Source organism: Podarcis melisellensis (genome assembly GCF_964234715.1).
Source record: "Podarcis melisellensis genome assembly, chromosome: 17".
NCBI lineage: Eukaryota > Metazoa > Chordata > Lepidosauria > Squamata > Lacertidae > Podarcis > Podarcis melisellensis.
Window position 1 is genome coordinate 33,835,267 of NC_138534.1, and position 24,736 is coordinate 33,860,002.

Below are 24,736 nucleotides of genomic sequence, written 5' to 3' on the forward strand. Positions count from 1 at the left end.
CCTGAAGTTGTTCTTAACCTGAAGCACCACTTTAGCAAATGGGGCCTCCTGCTGTCGCTGCACCACCAGAGCACGATTTCTGTTCTCATCCTGAAGCAAAGTTCTTAACCTGAGGTAATATTTCTGGGTTAGCGGAGTCTGTAACCTGAAGCATATGTAACCCGAGGTTCCACTGTAATCCAGTCTTACAGACACTTCATCTGGCGCAAACCTCTACATGCACCGTGGATCAGATTCTTTCCTGGACCTCTACGGTGGTACCTCGGGTTAAGTACTTAATTCGTTCCAGAGGTCCGTTCTTAACCTGAAACCATTCTTAACCTGAAGCAGCACTTTAGCTAATGGGGTCTCCCGCTGCTGCTGTGCCGCCACGCGATTACTATTCTCATCCTGAAGCAAAGTTCTTAACCCGCACTGCCGGCACTTGGTTTCTGTTCTACCCTGGGGCAAAGTTCTTAACCCAAGGCACTACTTCCAGGTTAGTGGAGTCTGTAACCCGAAGTGTTTGTGACCTAAGGTACCACTGTATAGCTAAGACAAAGGTGGACCCCGTGAAAGACAATGAACCAGTAGAGAAGTGCTTGCCCTGCTGCAAGGAGGGTTCCAGATCCGATGTCTACTCAGAAGAAAGCTGCACTTGTAGCCCAGCTGATGTTCAGAAAGGCATGGATCTGGTTGAATTAGTATAATAAAACCTCTGCCTTTAAACTCCTGCCTAGATTTCTGTTTGTCTACAGTAGGGCAACTGGGTTGCTAATGAGCAAACTTCAACCCTGATTAGACGACCCAGCTAACATTTATGCCAGAAATTATTCTAGTAAGCTTTAATGCTGATTGGAACCTCAAATTAACCTGTGGACCTCCAGATGTCATTGAACTCCAACTACTCCCAACAGGTAGTCCAACAGGTTAAAGGTAAAGGGACCCCTGACCATTAGGTCCAGTCGTGACCGACTCTGGGGTTGCGATGCTCATCTCACTTTATTAGTCGAGGGAGCCGGCGTACAGCTTCCGGGTCATGTGGCCAGCATGACTAAGCCGCTTCTGGCGAACCAGAGCAGCGCACGGAAATGCCGTTTACCTTCCCGCCGGAGCAGTACCTATTTATCTACTTGCACTTTGATGTGCTTTCAAACTGCTAGGTTGGCAGGAGCTGGGACCGAGCAACGGGAGCTCACCCCGTCACGGGGATTCGAACTGCTGACCTTCTGATCGGCAAGTCCTAGGCTCTGTGGTTTAACCTACAGCGCCACCCGCGTCCCTTAGTCCAACAGGTTAGCCACCTCTTTACTAAAGTTAAAAAAGAAGCAGCAGCTGTCACTTGGCAGAAATAAAACCCTACAACCTAATTGCAAACTTATGTTGGTATTTTGCTCTCATAAGTCAAGGTCTACAAAAAGTTATCTTATCCTTGCACTCCTACATCCTTTCCCATACTAAGTTTACGGCAATTCTCAGAAGCGAAGAAGTACAGAGCACAGACAAGAGCGACTTCAATTAACAGAAACCTTGGCTGACTGGACCAGAGCCAATGTAAACACTGGGGAACCCAGGTGGACAACCAAGAACATGCCATAAGTCATTTCTCTGATAAACAGCTTACTCTTTTTATCTGACCCTGAGGCAGGAATGCCAGCAGGGGCATCGCAGATTCCATACAGTAGCTGGCCTTGAAGTTAACTATGCAAAGCTGCAATTAACCAAGTCTCAACACCAGCTGGAAAGACCAAATATCCTTATCAGCTAAGGCCTTGCTCTCTTCCCAAGGTATTTTGGAGTACTTACAATCAACAACTTAGCCCCAAATGAGAAGAAGAAAAATTGACCCTCCTTTTAGGACTTGAAGAAGGGGATTAAGGTTTCATAGTAATGGTTCTCCCAAAGATCTTTTTTTTTCTGTTCTAGACTTTGGCTATAGACAATCCTTCCTCTTCTCTGTGGCAATGGCAGAAATATTTGGTAGATTTCTGCCACTGGAATAAGAAAGTACGGCTGGGGGTGGGGCTGGGGGTGGGAGGTGGCAACGAGTAACACACAGTAAATCAAAGGTAGAGAGGCTGGGGATTCCCAGTCTCAGGTCATACTGTGCGGTTTGCTGGCAACACCAGTGCCTTAATTGTTAAGAACGCTGAAATGATACACTGAAGAATAGCCAGCAATTTCCTCGACGGCAGGCACTCCTGTCTGGTACGCTCTCCCTGGAAAATCCTTTATCAACCTTTAGGGTTAGGAGCTGCTGGGGCAAACATCTGTTCCCATTCCTTTATACAGTTCTAAATCATCCAGACTGCATGTGTCTGAAAAGATATGCTCATTTCTAAAGTTGGAAGTGGGTGAGCATTAAAAGACTAAGAGGCTTGTTTCAAAATAGGAAACCACAGTCATGTGAAAACCTGATCACCTCCTTCCCTGCCGAGAGGGATATCTTTGGCTCAATTGCATAGTTTTGCAAGGGCAATTGCTGAAAGGGAAAGTGTGGATAGGTCTTTAACAGCCTTTGAAACCTAATGCTTCCATTGGTTCAGCCACAGGGAATTAATTTACTGCTCTATGACATGCTATGGGAATTTGGTAGGATTGAAACAGGTCTGGGAGGGGAATATAGGGGGATTAGTGCACTATGATTCTGAGGCAGCCGCCATTTAAAACCATCTCAGTCTTAGAATCATAGAGTTGGAAGAGACCACAAGGGCCATCGAGTCCAACCCCCTGCCAAGCAGGAAACACCATCAGAGCACTCCTGACATATGGTTGTCAAGCCTCTGCTGAAAGACCTCCAAAGAAGGAGACTCCACCACACTCCTGGGCAGCAAATTCCACTGTCGAACAGCTCTTACTGTCAGGAAGTTCTTCCTAATGTTTAGGTGGAATCTTCTTTCTTGTAGTTTGGATCCATTGCTCCGTGTCCGCTTCTCTGGAGCAGCAGAAAACAACCTTTCTCCCTCCTCTATGTGACATGCTTTTATATATTTGAACATGGCTATCATATCACCCCTTAACCTCCTCTTCTTAACCTCTTCTTAGGTTTGTGCAACTGCTTCGAAAATCCTTCATGGGTGGAACTTGACATCGGTTCAGCTGAGCTACAAGAACATGACTATGCCACTGAGATGGAGAGGCTGTGGTGCTTTATCCACCAGATGTGGTGGCCGTCTCCTGACATTGAAAGCTTTTGGGGCCCAGTATTTGACCACCTCTCGAAAATCACAAAACAACCAGTTGCTAAACCTTCATATATAACCTACTTATCCTTACAACTGGGCAAGAAGCTGCTCCATATGGACCTTCCTCTTGATGGGGACTAGAATGACGATTGCTGGAGGCTGGAAGACCTCTTCGGATGTCACCAGCCATATTTGGACATTTGAGTAATATGGCCAAGACCATATATGGCCTGAAAGACCCACATTGGCTCCCAGTATGTTTTCAAGCACAATTCAAAGTGATGGTGCTGACTTTTAAAGTCCTAAATGGCTTTGACCCAGTATACTTGAAGGAGGATCTCCACTCCCATCATTCAGCTCAGACACTGAGGTCCTCCTCCAAGGGCCTTCTGGCAGTTCCCTCACTGCGAGAAGTGAGGTTACAGGGAACCAGGAAGAGGGCCTTCTTGGTAGTGGTGCCCACCCTGTGGAACACCCTCCTATCAAATGTCAAGGAAATAAACAACTATCTGACTTTTAGAAGACATCTGAAGGCAGCCCTGTTTAGGAAAGTTTTTAAACCCAGCCAGATGGGCAGGGTAATAATAAAATAATAATAATAATAATAATAATAATAATAATAATAATAATAATAATAATTCACCTTTTCAGAAAAATTGACTCAGCCTACAGAGCCCATGTGCATTCTAAAAAAGATTCTTTTGACACCACGTTTTTTGTTGTTATTTCTGTGAAAACTCATAGGTGTATTATAAGAAACTAGACTCCAATATGGTGGTACCTATGGTTACGTACTTAATTTGTTCCGGAGGTCCGTTCTTAGCCTGAAACTGTTCTTAACCTGAAGCACCACTTTAGCTAATGGGGTCTCCTGCTGCTGCTGTGCCGCTGCGCGATTACTATTCTCATCCTGAAGCAAAGTTCTTAACCCAAGGTACTATTTCTGCGTTAGCGGAGTCTGTAACCTGAAGCGTATGTAACCTGAGGTACCGCTGTAGATAAAACTCCTATCAATTCCAAGAGCAGCAATCTCTTCTGAATTTTTTTAATACACTATCAACTATTCCCACTTACCAATTGTTCTGTCAAGTTCCTCAAGCCATGGCAAGTTCCCCGAACAGAACTCTGGGGTAATGTAGACAACTCTATAGTGGCCCCTAGCAAAAAGAGGGGGAAACAGCAGTGAGCTCAAGTTCTGCCTTCGTAGGTTTGAAATTGCTCTTTCATGTTTACTGTACCTTATAAAGTTCTTTAAAAGCAACTTTAGCACTCTACCTAAGAAGAGGCACTTTATTTGCCTGACCACCCCAAAAAAAGGGAGACAAGGCAAGGCTTACGCTTTGATTTCCCCTCTGACATTCTTTGACTGTGCTGATCCGAGTAGGCAAGCTTGAATTCCTGACATCCTACAAGAAAACACCACAGTTTTTTATGATTTAGATTGTAATACCCATTGGCTATAAACAGTTACAATCTGTCTGACTGCACAGTGGCTGTTCTCTAAGCAGGGCCTTCACTAATTCGCCATAAAAAATAAGATACATTTTACATTTTCACTTCCCATCTATCACTTTGCCTTCTAGAGTAGTATTACAGTGGTACCTCGGGTTAAGAACTTAATTTGTTCTGGAAGTCCGTTGTGGCGATCACACAGGGTCCCCGGACGTTTGACGGTCTATTGATCCCTGTGCCGCCACTGTGATTGCTTCCCCACTGCCACCAACCCGTTTCTCTCGGGTACACACGGAGTCCAGACAGTTGTTAACATCAAACCAAATAAGTTTATTTTGTAAGCGTTAACAAGTTTATGGTTTCAGATTAATTTTCTGTTCAGTTTCTTAATCTTAGTTTCTTTACCGGCCTATACCTTCCTAATAACGTCTAACTGATTATCCCAACTGTCTATCTGACTCCTCTTAACAGATTCTCTCACATCAAACTATCCCAACCCACACTTATCCTCCCTCTCTCTTCTCTAACACCTGACTGACTCCTCAACTGTTAGGATATTTCCATTCCACCTTAAAAGGGAGCAGGCTTTGTGAGTCACAGAGTCTGCGTATTTCCTGTTCACAGGATGTTTATGCTTTCGTTTCTCTCTGTGCCTGAGACATCCAGGCAGGCAGTCATGTTTTTTCTTTGTTCTGACCAACGCTGAATAAACTTGTAAATATGCTCTCCTGAGTGCATCTTTCACCGTACGAACTCTGCTGATAGAGCGTGCACTAGTCCTTGAAATGTGGACAGATGTTTCTGAGGCTTTGTGTCGCTAATTGACTGATACTGCGTTCCTACGGGAGGTCGTCGGATCGTCCGGCATCGGTGTGGGGGCATGATGGCTTTTGGACTCCCTGGCAGTATCCAAACAGTAACTCCAACTCTAACTCCTCCCCTTGGGTTCCCACCTGCCAATCACTTCACAATCATTTAACCCCTTCCTTATGACCCAGCATGTCACCTACCCAGGAGGGCAAACGCCACATCCGTTCTTAACCTGAAACTGTTCTTAACCTGAGGTACCACTTTAGCTAATGGGGCCTCCCGCTGCCGCCGCGTGATTTCTGTTCTCATCCTGAGGTAAAGTTCTTAACCCGAGGTACTATTTCTGGGTTAGCGGAGTCTGTAACCTGAAGTGTCTGTACCCGAGGTACCACTGTATATGTAGAGGAACAATTGAACTTCCAACGTTGCATCCGAAAAGGGATTTTGGTGCAGTGGGGTGGGAGATAAAGTTGGGACATTTCCTCATGCACATTTCCAGTTCAACACTACATTAAGGGTATGCTTCTCTGGGATATCCGATGCATGGTTGTGACATCGTATGTCTTAGAAAATGAAATTCTCCGCTACAGAAATATAAAATCTTATAGTTCATTTCTTTTTATTAAAGAAGCTTTAAAAAAATAGACCGTGGAACATCTCTTTTGCAATGAAGAAAAGAAAAGCACCTCTAAGAGAGAAAAGGTGCTACATTTGTTTTACCCTACACTTTTTTGATAGGTTTGGACATTTTGTGGATTACAGTTTAAAAAGCCAGAGCCAAACATATCCTCAAAGTTTGATGCGGCTGGGAAAAGACAACAGGTCTTCCGATTTATTGGTTTAAAATATGTTTTAGGCTACCTTTTAGGGCTGCTTTCATCATATAGACACAGAATCACAATATATAAAATGAAGACAAGCCCATTTCTTCACGGCAGGCCTAGACTTACTCAAGTTGTAGTACTTGGTCTTCCATCAAAGAAATAAGGGGAGAGATTACTATTCCAATTCCTCTTGTATAAACTGGTGGAAACTGAAAGCACAAACTTTTCCCGTATCCTGAAATAATATATATTGAATGAACACATCTTGAATGATAAGGGAATCTCATTGGAAAACAACATTTGCTTTCCTCAACCTCCCTAGTTTGTTATCAGTCTTTATAGAGACACAGATGTATATAATGATATTAGCGTATTAGTGGGTTTATCCTCATGTCTATGTCAGTACTAATAAGGACCTTCTACAACACTTCAAATTAAAATTTTACAGAAGTAGAGAAAATCACAGCAAGGCTAAAACTGGCACGGAATTTAATGAACCAGCTTTCAGTCCTCTATGTTCCAGCGACCTCTAGATCAGAATAATAGAATAAGATGTTCATGCGGCTACACAGCTGGTGCACAATTTGGCAGCAAGAATGCCGATAGGAACAAAGTGGTCTGAGCATATTAACACCAATTCTGGCACTATGTTGCCTAGTTAGCTAATAACTTAGTATTGTCTAAATCAGAGCTTTCCAAACTTTTCATGCTGGTGACACACTTTTTGGACATGCATCATTTCGCAACACAGTACCGTATTTTTCGCTCTATAGGACGCACCCGACCATAGGATGCACCTTGTTTTAGAGGGGGAGAACAAGGGGAAAAATCCTCCCCTTCTCTGCTCAGCGCCCCTTCAGTGAAGTGGGAGAAATGGAGCCCCTTCCATTTCTCCTCCCGCTTCGCTGAAGGGGCGCTGCGCAGCTCTCCCTCTCTGCTGAAGCCAGGAGAGTCTTGCTCTCCCGGCTTCATCAAAAGGAACCCGAAGCCTTTGGAGCGCAGCGCGAGTTCCCGCTGCGCTCTGGAGGCTTCAGGCGGCTATCCCTGAAGCCTGGAGAGTGAGAGGGGTCGGTGCGCACCAACCCCTCTCGCTCTCCAGGCTTCAGTGAAAGCAGCGCGAAGCCTCCGGAGCACGGAGGGAGCATTCCCTCTGTGCTTCGGAGGCTTTGTGTTGATATCGCTGGAGCCAAGGAGCCTGCATTCGCTCCATAGGACGCACACACATTTCCCCTTAATTTTTGGAAGGGAAAAAGTGCATCCTATAGAGCGAAAAATATGGTAATTCAGTTTTATTTGCAAACTGGAGGTTAAACTAAACCCTTTCCAGCCCTGGGAGGAGCACAGGCAGCGTTCACGTGACACACCTACACAGTGCAGCCGACACACTAACGTGTCACAAAACATAGTTTGGAAAGCTCTGGTCTAAATACTGGAAGTATGATACTCTCCTAAAGGGGTGTGTGTGTGAAAATGTGGAAGTTGTAGAAAGAAGTGGAAATTGACCCGAAACAGGTACTTTGAACTTCCACCATGCCATACCAAAGGCTTCCTGACCTTTCAAAGATGGAGCAGTGAGGAACAGATGTAGGAGAGAACATCAAAGTTCATGAGCTTCCTTAAAGTTGCAGTTCTTAAGACTCCAAACCATTGCATCTAAAAAGCTTACAGACTCCCAACCCAAAGATATACTTGGCATTTTATCCCCCCAGTGGGGCAACAACTGCTCATATCTCTACACCCTAACACTCTCAGGAAGTCATCTTCATGGGTTTATCCCTCATACGACATCCTGTGGAAAAAAAATATATGCAGCTCACCAGTTGCCATGACAACAAGGTTGTCTCTTCTGTCTTGCAAAACCGAAGAGATCACTTTCCACTGGACCCTTGAAGTTAAGGAAAAACATGCCACAAAAGGTTCAACTCTCATTTGAGTCTTATTCAGCAACTTAGCATTCACTCTCTCATGTGCAACATAAAGGTAAAGGGACCCCTGGGGTTGTGGCACTCATCTTGCTTTATTGGCCGAGGGAGCCAGCGTACAGCTTCCAGGTCACGTGCCCAGCATGACTAAGCCGCTTCTGGTGAACCAGAGCAGCGCACGGAAACGCCATTTACCTTCCTGCCAGAGCGGTACCTATTTATCTACTTGCTCTTTGACGTGCTTTCGAACTGCTAGGTTGGCAGGAGCAGGGACCAAGCAACAGGAGCTCACCCCGTCGCAGGGATTCAAACCTTCTGATTGGCAAGTCCTAGGCTCTGTGGTTTAACCCACAGCACCACCCACGTCCCCATGTGCAACATACAGGTTTCTTTTTACAGAAAGCTGAGTCTTCTATGCTCTATTGACTGAGCTATTCCAGCTAAGGAATTCGGAATAGAGCAGAGCTAAAGGAATTGTTCTCCTTCGTATCTCCCTTCCTCTGCCTTCTATCACAAAAACATCCAGCCAGCCATGCCACCTTTGCAACCAGTCAATTCCTCATTGTCCCTGCCTGCCTATGCATGCAGCTAGTCCAGATCTCTACCTCCAAATGATCCCATTGGTTCCTGTTCCACTGGCCAAACCACTATCATCTCATTTGCACCATGAGTGTGCCCTAGAAGACACCTAACACAACACTCCCCTGGCCCTGTGCACTGCACAGGGGGACTGATAACTTGCCCACTGTTTTCAGGTAGCCCACTCCCCCAGCACTGATCTCATCATTGCAGAGCCCACCATATGTTCCAAGCAACACAGCTTAAAGATCACTGCACTATGCATGCTGGTCGCAACCCATATGGTGAGCCCTATTCAGAAGTACAGCTGGAGCAAGGGACCTGTCCCAGGGATATATGTTTATGTGGTAAATGCAAAGCACAGATCCCTTCCTATTGTTGTGTATAGGAAAGGAAAACAACAAAACTTACGGTTTAAAATTTGCATGTCCAAAATACATCTTTAAGCAAGCAATTTGCTTGTCGTTCGGTCTAGGCAAGTAGGAATCTTTGAAAACACAGAAAACACAAGATTCAGAGCTAAAGAATGTACAAAATCTAGTGAAGTCATGAGAAGCAGTTCTTGTAGCTAGGTCTCCATTTTAACATATTATAGGGACTGGGGTCTAACTAACTATTGTAGGCATCCCTCAGTGAGAATTCTGGTTTCCTCGCCACCCCTAAACAGCAGATTCCCCATGCTTTATTATAAATTGCTCTTGAAACTTGGAGGTTTGTCTTAGCTTCTCTTTGGAGAATACAGTGGTGCCCCGCAAGACGAATGCCTCGCAAGACGGAAAACCCGCTAGATGAAAGGGTTTTCCATTTTGGAGGTGCTTCGCAAAATGAATTTCCTATGGGCTTGCTTCGCAAGACGAAAATGTCTTGCGAGTTGCTGCGGGTTTTCCCCCCCCCCTTTTTCCCAAGCCGCTAAGCCGCTTATCAGCTGATCCGCTAAGCCCGCTAAGCCGCTAATAGCGCTAAGCCGCTAAGGGGCTTGCTTTGCAAGACGAAAAAAACGCAAGACGAAGAGACTCGCAGAACGGATTCTTTTCGTCTTGCAAGGCACCACTGTACAAGTTCCCTTTGAAGTGCAGAACTAGATAGGTGGTTCTTTGGATATATTTAAACAAACTTTTAAAGTGGTTTGTTTTTTTAAAAAAAAAACTATTTACCCCAACTTTCCTCCTCTTCCTCAATGCCTTCATCTTCATCGTTATCATCTACAGTGAGTTCATTTTGCCCCTTGGACTTATCCAGGGTCGAATCAGTGAAATTTTTATTGTGCTTGTCTATTTCTTCTAAAGACTGGAAAAGAGATTGGACAAGTTAACACACTCTTAGATCAAAAGATGCAAATAAATCAGAGGTAGCTAAGATGCTGGAGTGAAGTTACATTTGATCGCACCTGTTTTGTTTTTTAATTTAGTTAATGAGCTCATAAACCCTATCAATAGAATGACTCTAGGCTGTAAAAAGAACATTCCAGTACAAAGAAACTTGGCTGGTGGGAAAAGTTGCAATTAGTTCTATCACTTTATCTGCCCATCAAGAAAAAGCTCCAGCTCCTTGATTTCTTCATATCAAGTTGCTGTTAAGGCACAGGAGAAGAGGCAGCACTTCATTTCGCTAAACTGCACCAGTATTTACTGTTATTAAAAGTCTATTCTTGCTTGTCAAACATTTTCTCAATGGCTCCGGTCAAACATGCTATACCAAATACAAACTTCTTCAGTGGACGAAATACAACCTGGCAAAGTACATGACCAAGAACTAGCACACTCTCTCTATTTAAAAAACCTCTTTCTCAAAAACAACTTACTTATTTCAAAAAGCAACACATTTACAAAAACATGCTCATATATGGGGGAAAACAAACATCTGAAAGAAAAGTAAATTATTATTTTTAAAAGTCAGCAGCCATTATTTTGTAACAGACATCGTGAGAAAATGGAAGAGGCTCAAGCCTCATCCCTGGGATTTCTAACCTTTCCCAGCCAAATTCAAGACAATTATCTCTGTTATGCCATGAACGGACAAGCAACCCAAATACATGATAGGGATGCTTAACAACCCATTCCAACTCTTGCTTCCTTATCTCAATATAACCAAGCTTCAGAGCGTCTCTCTATGGTGGGTATTTAAATAAATAATTGAAAATTAAAATCTACCGTATTTTTTGCCCTATAAGACTCACTTTTCCCCTCCTAAAAAGTAAGGGGAAATGTGTGTGCGTCTTATGGCGTGAATGCAGGCTGCGCAGCTATCCCAGAAGCCAGAACAGCAAGAGGGATCGCTGCTTTCACTGCGCAGCGATCCCTCTTGTTGTTCTGGCTTCTGGGATTCAGAATATTTTTTTTCTTGTTTTCCTCCTCCAAAAACTAGGTGCGTCTTGTGGTCTGGTGCGTCTTATAGAGCGAAAAATACGGTAACTAGCCAGAAAGAAACTAATTGGCTCAGGGAGGATCAGGAGAACCCCTAGATACTCCAGTAATTGATACTCAGCAAAATCGAGCCTTGATTGGGATCCAATGATCCCAAGAATACAAGGTGAGGCAGCCAGCAGCCAGAAAGTTAAAGCCCGGCAATGCAATTCCCACCCCATCCACACAAAAAAACTAATGTAGAAGAACCCTCTAGAAAAAATACACAATTTTTATCCATCAACAACAGGACCAGGGTGGGGTTGGACCTTTCCCTTATAGTTTTCCATGAATTTTACTGTTCATAAACAGTATTTTACTGTTCGTGTAAACCCTGAATTACCATAATCTCTCTGGGAGGGGGCAGCACGAGCAACTGAGACTTTGTTGTACAAGTGGTTCCCCATGCAGGGACCTTTGACACACTTCCAGCACCGGTTCCCCAAAACATGCTACGTTCTCACTTTCATTTAGGCGACATAGCTGCTTTTCTGCCTCTCTAATCAGAATGCCAATGCCTCCGTGGGCCTTTATTAAAAGGTAAAGGGACCCCTGACCATTAGGTCCAGTCATGACTGACTCTGGGGTTGCGGTGCTCATCTCGCTTTATTGGCCGAGGGAGCCGGCGTACAGCTTCTGGGTCATGTGGCCAGCATGACTAAGCCGCTTCTGGCGAACCAGAGCAGCGCACAGAAACGCCGTTTACCTTCCCGCTGGAGCAGTACCTATTTATCTACTTGCACTTTGACGTGCTTTCAAACCGCTAGGTTGGCAGGAGCAGGGACCGAGCAACGGGAGCTCACCCCGTTGCGGTGATTCGAACCGCCAACCTTCTGATCAGCAAGCCCTAGGCTCTATTGTTTAACCCACAGTGCAACCCGTGTCCCATTTATTAAAAGCAGCAAAAATGTGCACACAGTAAAATACTGTTCCCAGCCACTGAATTTTCCGGTTTGCAAACGTTCATTGGAATCCGAACGTCTGACGCGGCTTCCACTGCTTCCTGCAGCCAATCGGAAGCTGTACCTTGGTTTCTGAACGTTTTGGAAGTTAAACGGACTTCCGGAACGGACTCCGTTCGACTTCCAAGGTACCACTGTACTTATAACTGATATTTAACAGAAACATTATCAAATGTTTTCTGAAAGCAACTGATAAGTAGATTTTCAAACACCTACTTTAAGCATCTCCATTTCAAGTTCATCATCATCTTCAATAGTGCAAAGAGAATCCTCTTCATCCTCTAGATGGCTTGATTCCTAAAAGGAACATTTCAAAGTGAGTGCAGTTTCTACTTTGCTATTGCTTCTCTCTGTGAGCAAACATGACAGCAGCTGATGTTTGTGCCTTTCCCCCCATTGATAGGGCAACTGAGGTGGGGGGGGCAAGGGGCATGTCCGTACCATTTTATTATAATAATAATAATAATAATAATAATAATAATAATAATAATTTATTTGTACCCCACCCATCTGGCTGGGTTTCCCAGCCACTCTGGGCGGCTTCCACAAAGACCAAAAATACACTAAGATGTCACACATTAAAAACTTCCCTGAACAGGGCTGCCTTAAGAATGTCAGGTAGTTGTTTATCTCTTTGACATCTGATGGGAGGGCGTTCCACAGGGCAGGCGCCACTACCGAGAAGGCCCTCTGCCTGGTTCCCTGTAGCTTTGCTTCTCGCAATGAGGGAACCGCCAGAAGGCCCTCGGCGCTGGATCTCAGCGTCCGGGCAGAACAATGGGGGTGGAGACGCTCCTTCAGGTATACTGGACCGAGGCCGTTTAGGGCTTTAAAGGCCAGCGCCAACACTTTGAATTGTGCTCGGAAACGTACTGGGAGCCAATGTAAGTCTTTCAAGACCGGTGTTATGTGGTCTCGGCTGCTGCCCCCAGTCACCAGTCTAGCTGCCGCATTCTGGATTAATTGTAGTTTCCGGGTCACCTTCAAAGGTAGTCCCACGTAGAGCGCATTGCAGTAGTTCAAGCGGGAGATAACTGCACTGGCTTTCCAACTAACCTCCACCAGTAAGGTAAAGGTAAAGGGACCCCTGACCATTAGGTCCAGTCGTGACTGACTCTGAGTTCTTTTGTAATTCTATCTCTTTTTCTGTTCATTTAGATGTGACGGCCATTATGCCATCCCCCAAAGCAGCCACTTTGTGTTATACCACGCCCCATAGTAGTCATGTGTGGCTCATGCTCACAGCACTTTCTTCCCAAAATGCTGGAGACCCTTGTAACACAAGAAGGGTTATGCAAAGCCTTATTACTGAGTTAGGAGAGAGGTTTAAAAGTCCGATATTTTGTCACAGGAGAAAACAGAGGTTTCTCAGATTTCTAGAAGCAAGCAGACCCCGCCCACCTCTCATACAATACTGCTTCAGTTGCTGCAGCCCTACTGAAATCTGGGAGAAATATCTGGTTGTTAATAGATTAAACATTACAGTGGAGCCTCGGTGGTCGAACGCAATCTGTTCTGGAAGACCATTCGACAACCGAGGCACAACTGCGGTCAGCAAAATCCATTGAAAAAATTGGAGAAATGCAGCTCGGAAGCCGTTTGACTTCCAAAAATCGTTCAAAAACAGAAGCATTCACTTCCGGTTTGTCGACATTCGGGTTCTGAATTGTTTGGCTTCTGAAGCGTTCGACAACCAAGGTTCCACTGTACTACTTTTCTTAGACCATTATCCAGATAGACTCACCTTAGACATACAAGCCATTTCACTTAGCAGCTCCTCCTCAGCTTGACGCTCCAACATTTGAAGTTCATATTCAGTTATATCTAGCGACATTAAGCATTCTTGCACCACAGCTTTAGGTCCACTGTCTGAAGCATCATCTACATGTTTTTCCTTATTAATTTCTGATTCACCTTCCATTAGGGCTTCCTTTTGGACTAGTTTGTGACCCACACGATTGATTGACTCAGACGTGACCTTGGAAGTCAAGTCTGACATTTCAGTTTTTTCTTCATTACCACAGATCATTTCCGAATCTGTAGTATCTCCCAGCTCCATCTGGAAGGCGGGCTCAACAAGCAGCTCTCTTCTGAAAGCCTTGATGTTTTCTGACATGGCAGCCAAAATTTCTGCAGCTCTATTAAAGAATGTCAAAATGGCAGAGCAAGCTTCAAAATGGGCTTGGTGGATTTATCCAAAGAGGGTTAAAGCAAACTTGGATGCATTCTTGGTCTGATCTAAATGCACTCCCCTTTCTTAGTAGGATCCAGAAAACCATACGTACAATCCAGTTATCTATTGCCATTTTAACCCTTAAAAACATATTCCAAAGCACCTTTCAATTAAAAAACAAAGGTTATTCAATTACATTTAAAAAATAGATCTTAAAAGACACAGTTAAAACCAAGAAGGAAAAGGGATCACTAAAAGTAATCAACAAGCTAAAGGAGAATGGAAATTTAGCTCAGACTAAGTCAGACAAAATTAAGATGTTTTCACAGTTCAGAAGAGGCAGGGGTACAACTCTTATAATCTGGGTACCACAATTAAAAAACACTTGTCCTGCAATCAAGCACACCTTAAAAGGCAACAACACATGAAATATTTATTGATGCTCTATAAAATACATTCAGGGGGTCTCCCGACATTCTTAAAAAGATTTTTTAAGGAGTAAATGGAAATGCAGTAAGAAATAAGGCCCAAAAAGCTACGGTGCAAGTACAGACGTTCTGGCGCAAGTAAATAAGGCCTGTGTATGGTTTTGTCTCATTAATGTTCTGAGAAAGAACACAATACCATTAATTTGAACTGATAAAGCAAACAAGACCTAACCTTTGAACGTTTGTAGATTGTCCAAAAGTGCCAGGAAAATTATTTGCCAAATCCACCATCTCCTCTAATAAAGATGCGAATTCCTTCTTCATTTCACTTGCCAATAGGGCCCCATCTGTTTGTTTTCAGGGGAGGAAAGGTCAATGTGAACATTATTTTTACCAACCACTATGTGCTCTTTTCCAGTTACCTGGCTTTGAAACAACAACAACAACAAAGTAAAATTCATTGTTTTAATAGCAATTTACTTCTCTTAAAATTTCAGGCCTGCTCACAAAATAAGGGATATTGCAATGATTACTGTTAAATGGGCTTCCACTGGGCTTTTTCAGAGAGGCACAGAATTCTCCTAACATCTTTCATATGCATGCTTAAATCTTTCTGGTCATTCTTAAATCACCATATCCTTGCTATGAAGTGAGTCTACCACCTAAGTCCTAATTATTAATAAATAATAATAATGCAGTGTTAACCTTTATGTTGAGTTACTACAATGTTGCCTACATGTAGCCGCTTGCAAAGAATGCCCAGAAACTGCGATTGATCCAACATGCAGTTCTGGGTCCATTACTTGCCAGCCTGCTTCATGGACCTAATTCAATGTGTTGGTGCCCTGCAATTTTTTTCATTAAAGATGGTCGGTTTAAGTACTTAATTCATTCCGGAGGTCCGTTCTTAACCTGAAACTGTTCTTAACCTGCGGTACCACTTTAGCTAATGGGGCCTCCTGCCGCCGCCATGCAATTTCTGTTCTCATCCTGAAGCAAAGTTCTTAACCTGAGGTACTATTTCTGGGTTAGCAGAGTCTGTAACCTGAAGCGTATGTAACCCGAGGTGCTTCAGGTTAAGAACAGTTTCAGGTTAAGAACAGACCTCCGGAATGAATTAAGTTCTTAACCCGAGGTACCACTGTATACTTTTATTTTAGACACAAGCTCTGCTGATTTCAGCAGTGTATTCCCCGGTAAGTACACAAGTTTGCAACCAAATTCTCATATATATAATTACTTATTTAAATATTTGCAACCTGCACTTACCAGAATATATAACAATGTGGTGTGCAACATATGAACATAAGAATAGGATAACAACCAAAAGAACATCAATGATGTATCGATAAAAACTAATTGGTACACACGCATATATATTTAAGAGGGATTTTAACAGGGAGAGGGGGGTGGCACAACGTGTTTTATAGCAGGCACGTCCAACTCCCAAGAGAATGCGATCTACTCCCCCTTTTGCGGGGGACCCAAAGTTGTTGAGTTGTTGACCTTTGGGGGGGGGGCAAAGGCAAAGTTGTTTACCTTTTTCTGGGGGGGAGCAAAGCATGTTTAGCTTTATATTGGGGGGAGGGATACATCGCTCACCTAAAACAACAATGCAGCGAAAGCGACTGCTTTCGTTTTCTAATTTGTTGGCAAAACACCCATTTGACACAACAGAGGACAAGAGCGACGGCGGCCAGGGACTTTCACTCCATTGCTTATCACTACCACCGATCAACAGGGATCCCGTGATTGACCACGATCATCCGGGGATCGACCAGTCGATCACGGTCGACAAGTTAGACATCCCAGTTTTAAAGCATTAATTGGAAAAGCCCTCTCTGCTAGCTAGGGATGATGGGACTTGTAGTCCAACAGCAGCCGGGGATCCAAGTTTGAAACAGTAACTCATGGTTTAGTGCAATGTTGACAATCCAAGCGTCCTTCCAGGTTAGCAAATGAGGAGGTGCTTAGAAGCTTTCACTTCTGCTTCTAGCTAACCAAAGCTAGTCAATTAGAGCAGCTAGTAGGAAACAGAGTTGCTCGCTTGGAGCTATCCGTGGTGCTGCAAACTCTGATCAGCGTCGCCTCATTATCTGTGGATCCACGGGGCAGAGGAACCAAATAAAGCACTGAAATTAACCGGTAAAGCTATAAATGGCCTGAATTTGTGGTATCTGAAGGAAACGTGTGTAGAATGCATCCATGGACAGTGGTACCTCGGGTTAAGTATTTAATTCGTTCCGGAGGTCCGTTCTTAACCTGAAACTGTTCATAACCTGAAGCACCACTTTAGCTATTGGGGCCTCCTGCTGCCGCCACACGATTTCTGTTCTCATCCTGAGGTAAAGTTCTTAACCTGAGGTACTATTTCTGGGTTAGCGGAGTCTGTAACCTGAAGCGTATGTAACCTGAGGTACCACTGTACAGGGTCATAGTGTACGCCCTAGTCTTCCAATTGTATAGAAAAATGCAATGCCTTTTAAAAGACTCCCCATCCCCCATGTTTTTTGTAAAATACAGTCATGGGAAAGTCATGCTAGCAATCTAAAAGGGACACCTTTTGAGGTGTGCAAGGTATTGCTATGTATACCAAGTAGTTTGCGGTTTCATTCAAGTATACGACCATACCCACTCTATTTTCCCACAGCTCTGATAACACACACAGTATGAACTGTGTCTATCACATTGCCCAATGCATTTTAGGAAAAGAGGAAAGACAACAGAAGTTGAAAGTGGGGACGGGTAGAACCTCATTATGGTTTACATTGAAGCTCACCTTTTTCTGCACTAATTTGCATCTGCTTAGAAGTACTCATGTTCACCAGTTTTTCGTAAATGAGAAGGCTAGCCTACAAAATAAGAGCAAAGAGAACTTTTTAATGCAAAAGGTAATGCTTAACATTTTTTCTCAGTCCATATAATTTACAACTACCTATCTCTCTCTCTCAAAAAAATTTTTTTTTTCATTAGCATCTTAACAGTGAACATTCTTTTAATACTGTGCAACAACTATTTTATTTGTTTAAAAAAAGTCTGTTCCAACTCATAACAAGAATTTTCAAGGATGCATACCATAATGAACAATTTTGAAAATTATAAAACCATAAAACAACGGGGAAACAGCTTAATACAGTTTGAATAAAAAGTGGGACTGGGTGGGAATTCTCAGCGGACAGCAAAAAGGTAACTAGTCATTAAAAGCCCATGGAAATAAGGTCTTGGCCTGGCACTTAGAATTCATTAGTCTAAGCATTAGGCAAGGAGCCCTGGGGAGATCAATTCCAAGTCAAGGCACCACAATGGAGAAAACCCCTTCCACAGATGCCACCTGCCTGATCTCTGACAACAGGGATACTGAGAGAATGATGCCCTTAACTGGCAGGCAGCTTCATGCAAAATTAACGATGCATGGTTAATACAGAATTCTATGAAGTTAATTATGACCAGAAGCTTCCAGATTGGATCAGAAGCCATTTCTGTTTCCTTTTGGCAGCCCAAGTCCTATGTAGCTGGGATGTCCTCCAAGAAATTCTCTCTCTCTCTCTACCTTCTGAGTGGCTTAACACTTCTTTTAATCAGAGAATTGAGGGAGCCTGTAACATTGGCCAAAACCACTGATTCTCACCCATATCAGTGGCTTCTACTTTTTAAAAGCAAAATGTTACAGTGCCAACAAATATCAAGGAACAACACTCAGCCCCACATCCCCCAGGTGACTTTGCAATTTTGGGATATGGTTTATAGAAGACAGAGGATGCTGCTCTCTACATAAGATCACTTCAGCGCTACCAAGGGAAAGTGTCTTTGGTAGGATCAAACAGGAAACTATGCCTGGCAGTAGCATTCTGGGTTAATTCACGGGACGCTGAGAAAGTAAGAGGGTAGGGGCTGTGTACTCAGACACAAGGCTCATCCACATCTTGGCATATTAAGCCGATCATCCAAACCAGGCCATAGTAAGCTTGCAAATTGCATACTGCCAGACGTCACCTGGAAAAAGATAAGCTTCTTAGTACATACATAAGCATCGGTGGCGGCGTATAGCTTTTGCTCCTCTGTAAGGGGAAACTGCTTCCAGTTACCACAACGGACCAATTTGTCTTTCAAAAGCTGTTTGTGGAATAGATGCTTCAGAAGGTTATTCAGGCTCCATATCTCTTTACATTTGAGCTAAACAAAATAAAGGGCAAACATTAAGCGCCAGCTATTTTTGAGGCTACATCAGATAATAAGCGCAGAGTGATATATTTCAGAGATGGAATAAATCTAAATCACAGGTTTAAAATGCATTCGGAGAACACCTAAATTTTAAAACACAGCTTAAGGGGAGCAATAGGCTGTGAAATAATTTCATGATACGAAACCTTAAATCAACTACCTTTAAGATGAGCCATTCTGCAATTAAGTGTGTGTATGGGAAATCCATCCAGAAGACAAAATGTTTATCAAGGAGTTAGTGATTCTAACATGGTTACCCTCCCTGCCTCTGTTCCTTCCCCCTTCCTCGCAGCTGTTAAGTTTTTGATGGTGTGAGAACAGTTTTGGATGTCCTAATCAGTGGTGAGAAGGTGAATCCCCACATGCGCCTTAATCAATCTGGGAGGATAGTGCTGGGAACCTTCTGTGATGTTGGAAATTGTTATTGGAAAGCGGGGCATTGGGAGGAGACGGCTATCTATAACATCAGATGGCTTGGGCAGAGTTTTTCAGAAGTTTGTGCACGGGCTGATTGGCTGCACGGCTGTGCAAACTGAGGCTACCTGGGGGAGTCACTTCGCCACATCTGGAGGGCTTCCAAGTTGCAGATAGAAGTGCATGCTTGGTATGTATATATTGCTTGTTTTTTAGGAATAAAACCTTCTTCTCACTCGTGTTTTGTCCTGCTTCTGAATCTCTTTTAAAAGAACCATCTTGCATTTGGCAAGACAGTGTGCCACAATGAATAGATGTATCAGCTGAATAATAATAATTATTATTATTATTATTATTATTATTATTATTTATACCCTGCCCTCCCCAGCCAAGGCCGGGCTCAGGGCGGCTAACAAGCAATAATAAAAACAAGCTGAATGAATACAACTTAAAAACACAATTAAAATACTGAAACATTAAAATATTAAAATGCAGCCTCATCACAGGAGGAGAAAGGAAAAAGGAAAAAGAAAGAGGGGGAGGGAATCAAATTGGCTCCAAGCCAAAGGCAAGGCAGAACAGCTCTGTCTTACAGGCCCTGCGGAAAGAAATCAGATCCTGCAGGGCCCTGGTCTCATGAGGCAGAGCATTCCACCAGGCCAGAGCCAGTGTTGAAAAGGCCCTGGCTCTGGTTGCGGCTAATCTAACTTCCTTAGGGCCCGGGACCACTAGGGTGTTGCTATTTATGGACCTTGAGGCTCTCCGTGGGGCAGACCAGGAGAGGCGGTCCCGTAGGTACGAGGGTCCTAGGCCGTGAAGGGCTTTAAAGGTCAAAAGCAGCACCTTAAATCTGACCCTGTACACCACCGGGAGCCAGTGCAGCTTGAAAAGCACTGGGTGAATATGCTCCCATGGCAGAGACCCCGTGAGGAGCCTCGCTGCAGCATTCTGCACCCGCTGGAGTTCCTGGGACGGCTTCAAGGGCAGCCCCGTGTAGAGCGAATTACAGTAGTCAAGCCTGGAGGTGACCGTTGCATGTATCACTGTGGCCAGGTCGGGACGGGAAAGGTAAGAGTAAAGAGTAAAGTTCTGTATCATTAGCTGAAAATATTCATCGCATAAGGCTCGGTGTGCCATAACTCAGTGACAGAGCCTTTGCCTTGCATGCCGAAGGCCCAATCCCTGGCATTTCCAGGTAGGGCTGGGAGAGATCCCTGCTGGAAGCCCTGGAGAACTACTGCCGGTCAGTGTAGACAATACTAAGCTAAATGGGCCATTGGTCTGACTCAGTTTAAGGCAGCTTCCTATGTTCCTGTGTTTTGTGTCTTTCGAGCAGGGTGTCCCAGAAACCCAACACATTACATGAGAATTCAATGAACCCTGGCCAAACAATACTCAAGTGACAAGCAGGAAGGCTCATCCCAGATTTATGGAAAGCGAAATTTCTAGCTACTGAGACGGTCCATTCTCAGCCTCTCTAAATTCCTATAGATTCATAGCCTGGGAAATGAATTCTTTGCACTAGGCTGATCTGAGGCCAGCAACCATAGCAGTTCCTCAATATTATTATTTTAAAAATCACAAAGTTTCATATAATGCAGAATGGAAATACAGCCCAATAAGCAAAAGCGAAGGAGAAGAAAGTATTTGGCACAATATGAACATTGATCCTAAAAGGATCTCATTATGGGATATCCATTTTCATTTTACCGTGTTTTACATTTAAAATTTAAGATATATCACTAGCTGCAGGAGATTCATCCAGCAATGTTAGTCTAAATACACAGCATAGGGTTTCTCGCCTACATAGCTGATTTTCTATAACTTCTCTGCTGAGTATCCACTCTAATAACAAAGAGTGAGTTATTATTACCTTTTCATTAGCAAGGTCACCCAGGTCCACAAGGCTCTCCAACTTGATTTCAAAATCACGCATCAGCTTCCATTTATCCCCTTCGATACCAACCCCAACTTTTTTAATAGTGTTACTTTCAAGCAATTTTTTTAGTGCCAAAGGAAAGTCTGAAAAGATCAAGTATGCACATTTTAAAAATAACCACTTAAGGAATGTATATCCTATCTATTTAATGTAACCTTAGGCTTCTCACAATGCTTTTTTTAAAAAAATAAAGAAGTAAATTATATGTTATTCCGGTCTCTATCACAGCTGCACCACCTCAGCTATACATTAAATTATACATTATACATTAAATTTTCAGCTAGAAGTACTGAATAAACAACAGAATATTTCATTACATTTTTTTTTACCCCACCCTTCCTCCCAAGAGAATTCTGACCATATTCACCAGCTGATCTAGAGATACAGCTCACAAATTCAAAAGAACTTAGGTTCAGCCCAGAAACAGATAGGAGACATGAATATTAGCTACAGAGTTGGAGTACTGTGTATGCATTGATACATAAAGGATAGCACTGAATCTGAGCTTTGGTTCACAGGCTCAGTGGGAGCAAAAGAAACGAGCATGAAGAAACCAGTGTCCCCTCCCCAAACAACCTGACCTAAGTGAGGAGAAGAAACACCAGCAGCTGAGGAATTGGTGTCCCCAAAAATCCCTTGCTAGGAACAGAAAACTGCAGCCAAAACAATTTTTTTTCCAGTTCAGGAACAGCCACACAATCTTTGGTCCCACGAGCACCCGCATTTAAAGCACTACGATACCACTTTATACATTCATGGCATCACCCAAAGAAACATGGGAAATATAGTTTGTCAAGAGTGCAGAGAGGAGTTAAAAAGGTAAAGGGACCCCTGACCGTTAGGTCCAGTCGTGACCGACTCTGGGGTTGCGGTGCTCATCTCGCTTTATTGGCAGAGGGAGCCGATGTACAGCTTCCGGGTCATGTGGCCAGCATGACTAAGCCGCTTCTGGCGAACCAGAGCAGCACACGAAAACACCGTTTACCTTCCCGCCGGAGTGGTACCTATTTATCTACTTGCACTTTGACGTGCTTTCAAACTGCTAGATTGGCAGGAGCAGGGACCGAGCAACAGGAGCTCACCCCGTTGCGGGGATTCAAACTGCCGACCTTCTGATCGGCAAGTCCTAGGCTCTGTGGTTTAACCCACAGCGCCACCCGCGTCCCTCAGACAGGAGTTACAATACCCATATTTCTCCCAGAGAGCTACAATTCCCAGACGTCCCTGGGAAGGATTGATTTTTAAAGCACTCTCAACAAGTAGCTGCTATAATATTCTCTTTCTGCCACCACTTTGGACCTGGAAGGCCCTGGAAACCAAGAAAAGCAGTAGCAGGAAATTTGAGCATGTCTTTCCTACACAGCAGAAAAATACTGAATGCCCGTTTCTAGATATTGCTTTTTTTGATCTGAGAAATAAAAGTAGTGGAATTTTACAGGCAGAGATATGCTGTGAAATGATAAATTCCAACTGTACTTCCTTCTGCACTATGAATCCTACTCTCTCGTCCCTCAACAGAATGAAGCAGTTTAAATTGTTGTGCTAAACTGACATCTCTGAACTTTCCAGTTTACACATCAATAAAAGCAGTATTTTGTCTGAAAAGAAATCTGATCAGATTTGCTACAACGGAAAAGATTATCACACTAGGCACCATGGAGATCAGGATCCCTTCAGGTAGATAAATACACTTGACATAGTGAGGACTTCTCTCCCTCCACAACTGCAAAATACTCAGCATGAGTCTGTACTATACATATGCAGTAGAACCGCATGGTACAGTTATATAGAGTTATATATTTGACCGGTATTCCACTGTGGGAAGGATTACAGAACTTCCCTGAACACTGAAATCCACCAAGATGGTTCTCACATTGCATAAGTTAAGCAAGTCCAACTTTTCTTGGTTACAGAGTTTGGATTGCCAGGGTACAAAACGTCCTACTATTGTGAGAGCAGGCGTTTTGCTGCTTTACAAAATAGTGTTCAACAAAGCAAACAAACTGAGCTACAGCTTAGATGAAAGGACAACTTAACAAGTACGTTTTGTTGAGAGATTAACTACACAGTACTGACTTGACATAGAAGAGATGTGAAACAAATAGCACTTTTGTTCAGATCCACAGAGTTGGATTAAAGCAACTTTGCCCTCCTTCCCTTTAGTGTAGCATGGCGGCCATTCAATGTCAAATCCTAATGCAGCTCCATAGGATAAGGTTGTACTAGAAGATAAAAGGCATTAACAGGATTAGTACAGTGCAATCCTGTGCAGGATTATTCAGAAGCAAGCCTTCCTAAACCTAGAGGGCATAGATTTGCACAGGTAATATTTGTTAGTGTCTTTTCTTCTTTCAAGAAATACTGCATGACTATTTTATCAGTTCTGTGCCAGACCTAGTACTTGCAAAGATCGTTAGTACTAACTTGACATGAAAGACTGTATAAATCTTTGCAAGGGGGGGTGTCCTTCATTTTTTTAATTGATTGATTGTGTGTGTGTGTGTGTGTGTGAGAGAGAGAGAGAGAGAGAGAGAGAGAGAGAGAGAGAGAAATATTGAGGACATCATACCTCTTTCAATTACAATGGTGCCTTGCAAGACGAAATTAATTCGTTCTGCGAGTTTCTTCGTCTTGTGGATTTTTTGTCTTGCGAAGCACAGATGCACCCTGGTATTAACGGTTTTAAGAAAACGGAAACAAACTCGCAAGACGTTTCGTCTTGCGAAGCAAGCCCATAGGGAAAATCGTCTTGCGAAGCAACTCAAAAAACGAAAAACCCTTTCGTCTTGCGCGTTTTTCGTCTTGCGAGGTACCACTGTAATGGCCCTTCTTCCTAGATTTAGGAGGTGGCTCCCACATTTGGATCAGATTTGTCTATAACAGCCTAATGAACATAAATTTATTTATTTTTCAGCTTACAAAAATGAGATGCCATAGGGTTAGCAGTTTAAATTAAACTTTCAGTCTCTTACGCAATATCCTCTGAGAGTAAGGAACAATCGTTTGCATTATAGCTGTAAACAACGGAACCATGGAATTCTAAGAAGGGAAGGTTGTCTTCCAGGGCACTCCGATGGACTGGATTATTCTGGTTCATAAAAATGCAAAAGAGAGCTTGTTGTAAAGGATGTCTAAGAAATGGTTTTTCAGATCAATCATACTGGCACAGGTCACAGTGCGCTTGCCTTCCTGTCCAGGTTACAAAAACATCACAACAATTTCTGTCGATAGGTAATTAGAGAAGTTAATGGATCCAATGCATACCAAGAAATTGCTTTGCCCCACGCATATATAAAACATATACAGCTTCCAACACAGAGATTATTTGCTATGTCACCACATGCCATGTCATCAACTCAATATCCACTACTCAACCTGCAAACCTTAAGGAGAGTCACTGATGACTGTTCTTTTGCAATACTTTTCAGGTCATGCAATCACAATAC

At 43.4% G+C, this 24,736-nt stretch overlaps 1 protein-coding gene across 1 annotated transcript in view; it reads right to left on the reverse strand.

The window, feature by feature from the left end:
* Nucleotides 1–24,736, reverse strand: part of WRN (WRN RecQ like helicase) — a 63,185-nt gene that overhangs the window by 35,703 nt on the left and 2,746 nt on the right. Inside the window, exons 3-16 of the mRNA XM_081893767.1 lie at nt 24,263–24,378; nt 23,367–23,512; nt 21,225–21,373; nt 18,740–18,889; nt 17,496–17,568; nt 14,949–15,063; nt 13,860–14,253; nt 12,332–12,412; nt 9,906–10,038; nt 9,163–9,238; nt 8,068–8,135; nt 6,377–6,485; nt 4,502–4,570; nt 4,239–4,321 (exon numbers count right to left, since the gene is read on the reverse strand). Coding sequence (XP_081749893.1) covers nt 4,239–4,321; nt 4,502–4,570; nt 6,377–6,485; nt 8,068–8,135; nt 9,163–9,238; nt 9,906–10,038; nt 12,332–12,412; nt 13,860–14,253; nt 14,949–15,063; nt 17,496–17,568; nt 18,740–18,889; nt 21,225–21,373; nt 23,367–23,512; nt 24,263–24,378 — 1,762 coding nt within the window. The remainder of the gene's footprint in view (nt 1–4,238; nt 4,322–4,501; nt 4,571–6,376; nt 6,486–8,067; nt 8,136–9,162; nt 9,239–9,905; nt 10,039–12,331; nt 12,413–13,859; nt 14,254–14,948; nt 15,064–17,495; nt 17,569–18,739; nt 18,890–21,224; nt 21,374–23,366; nt 23,513–24,262; nt 24,379–24,736) is intronic.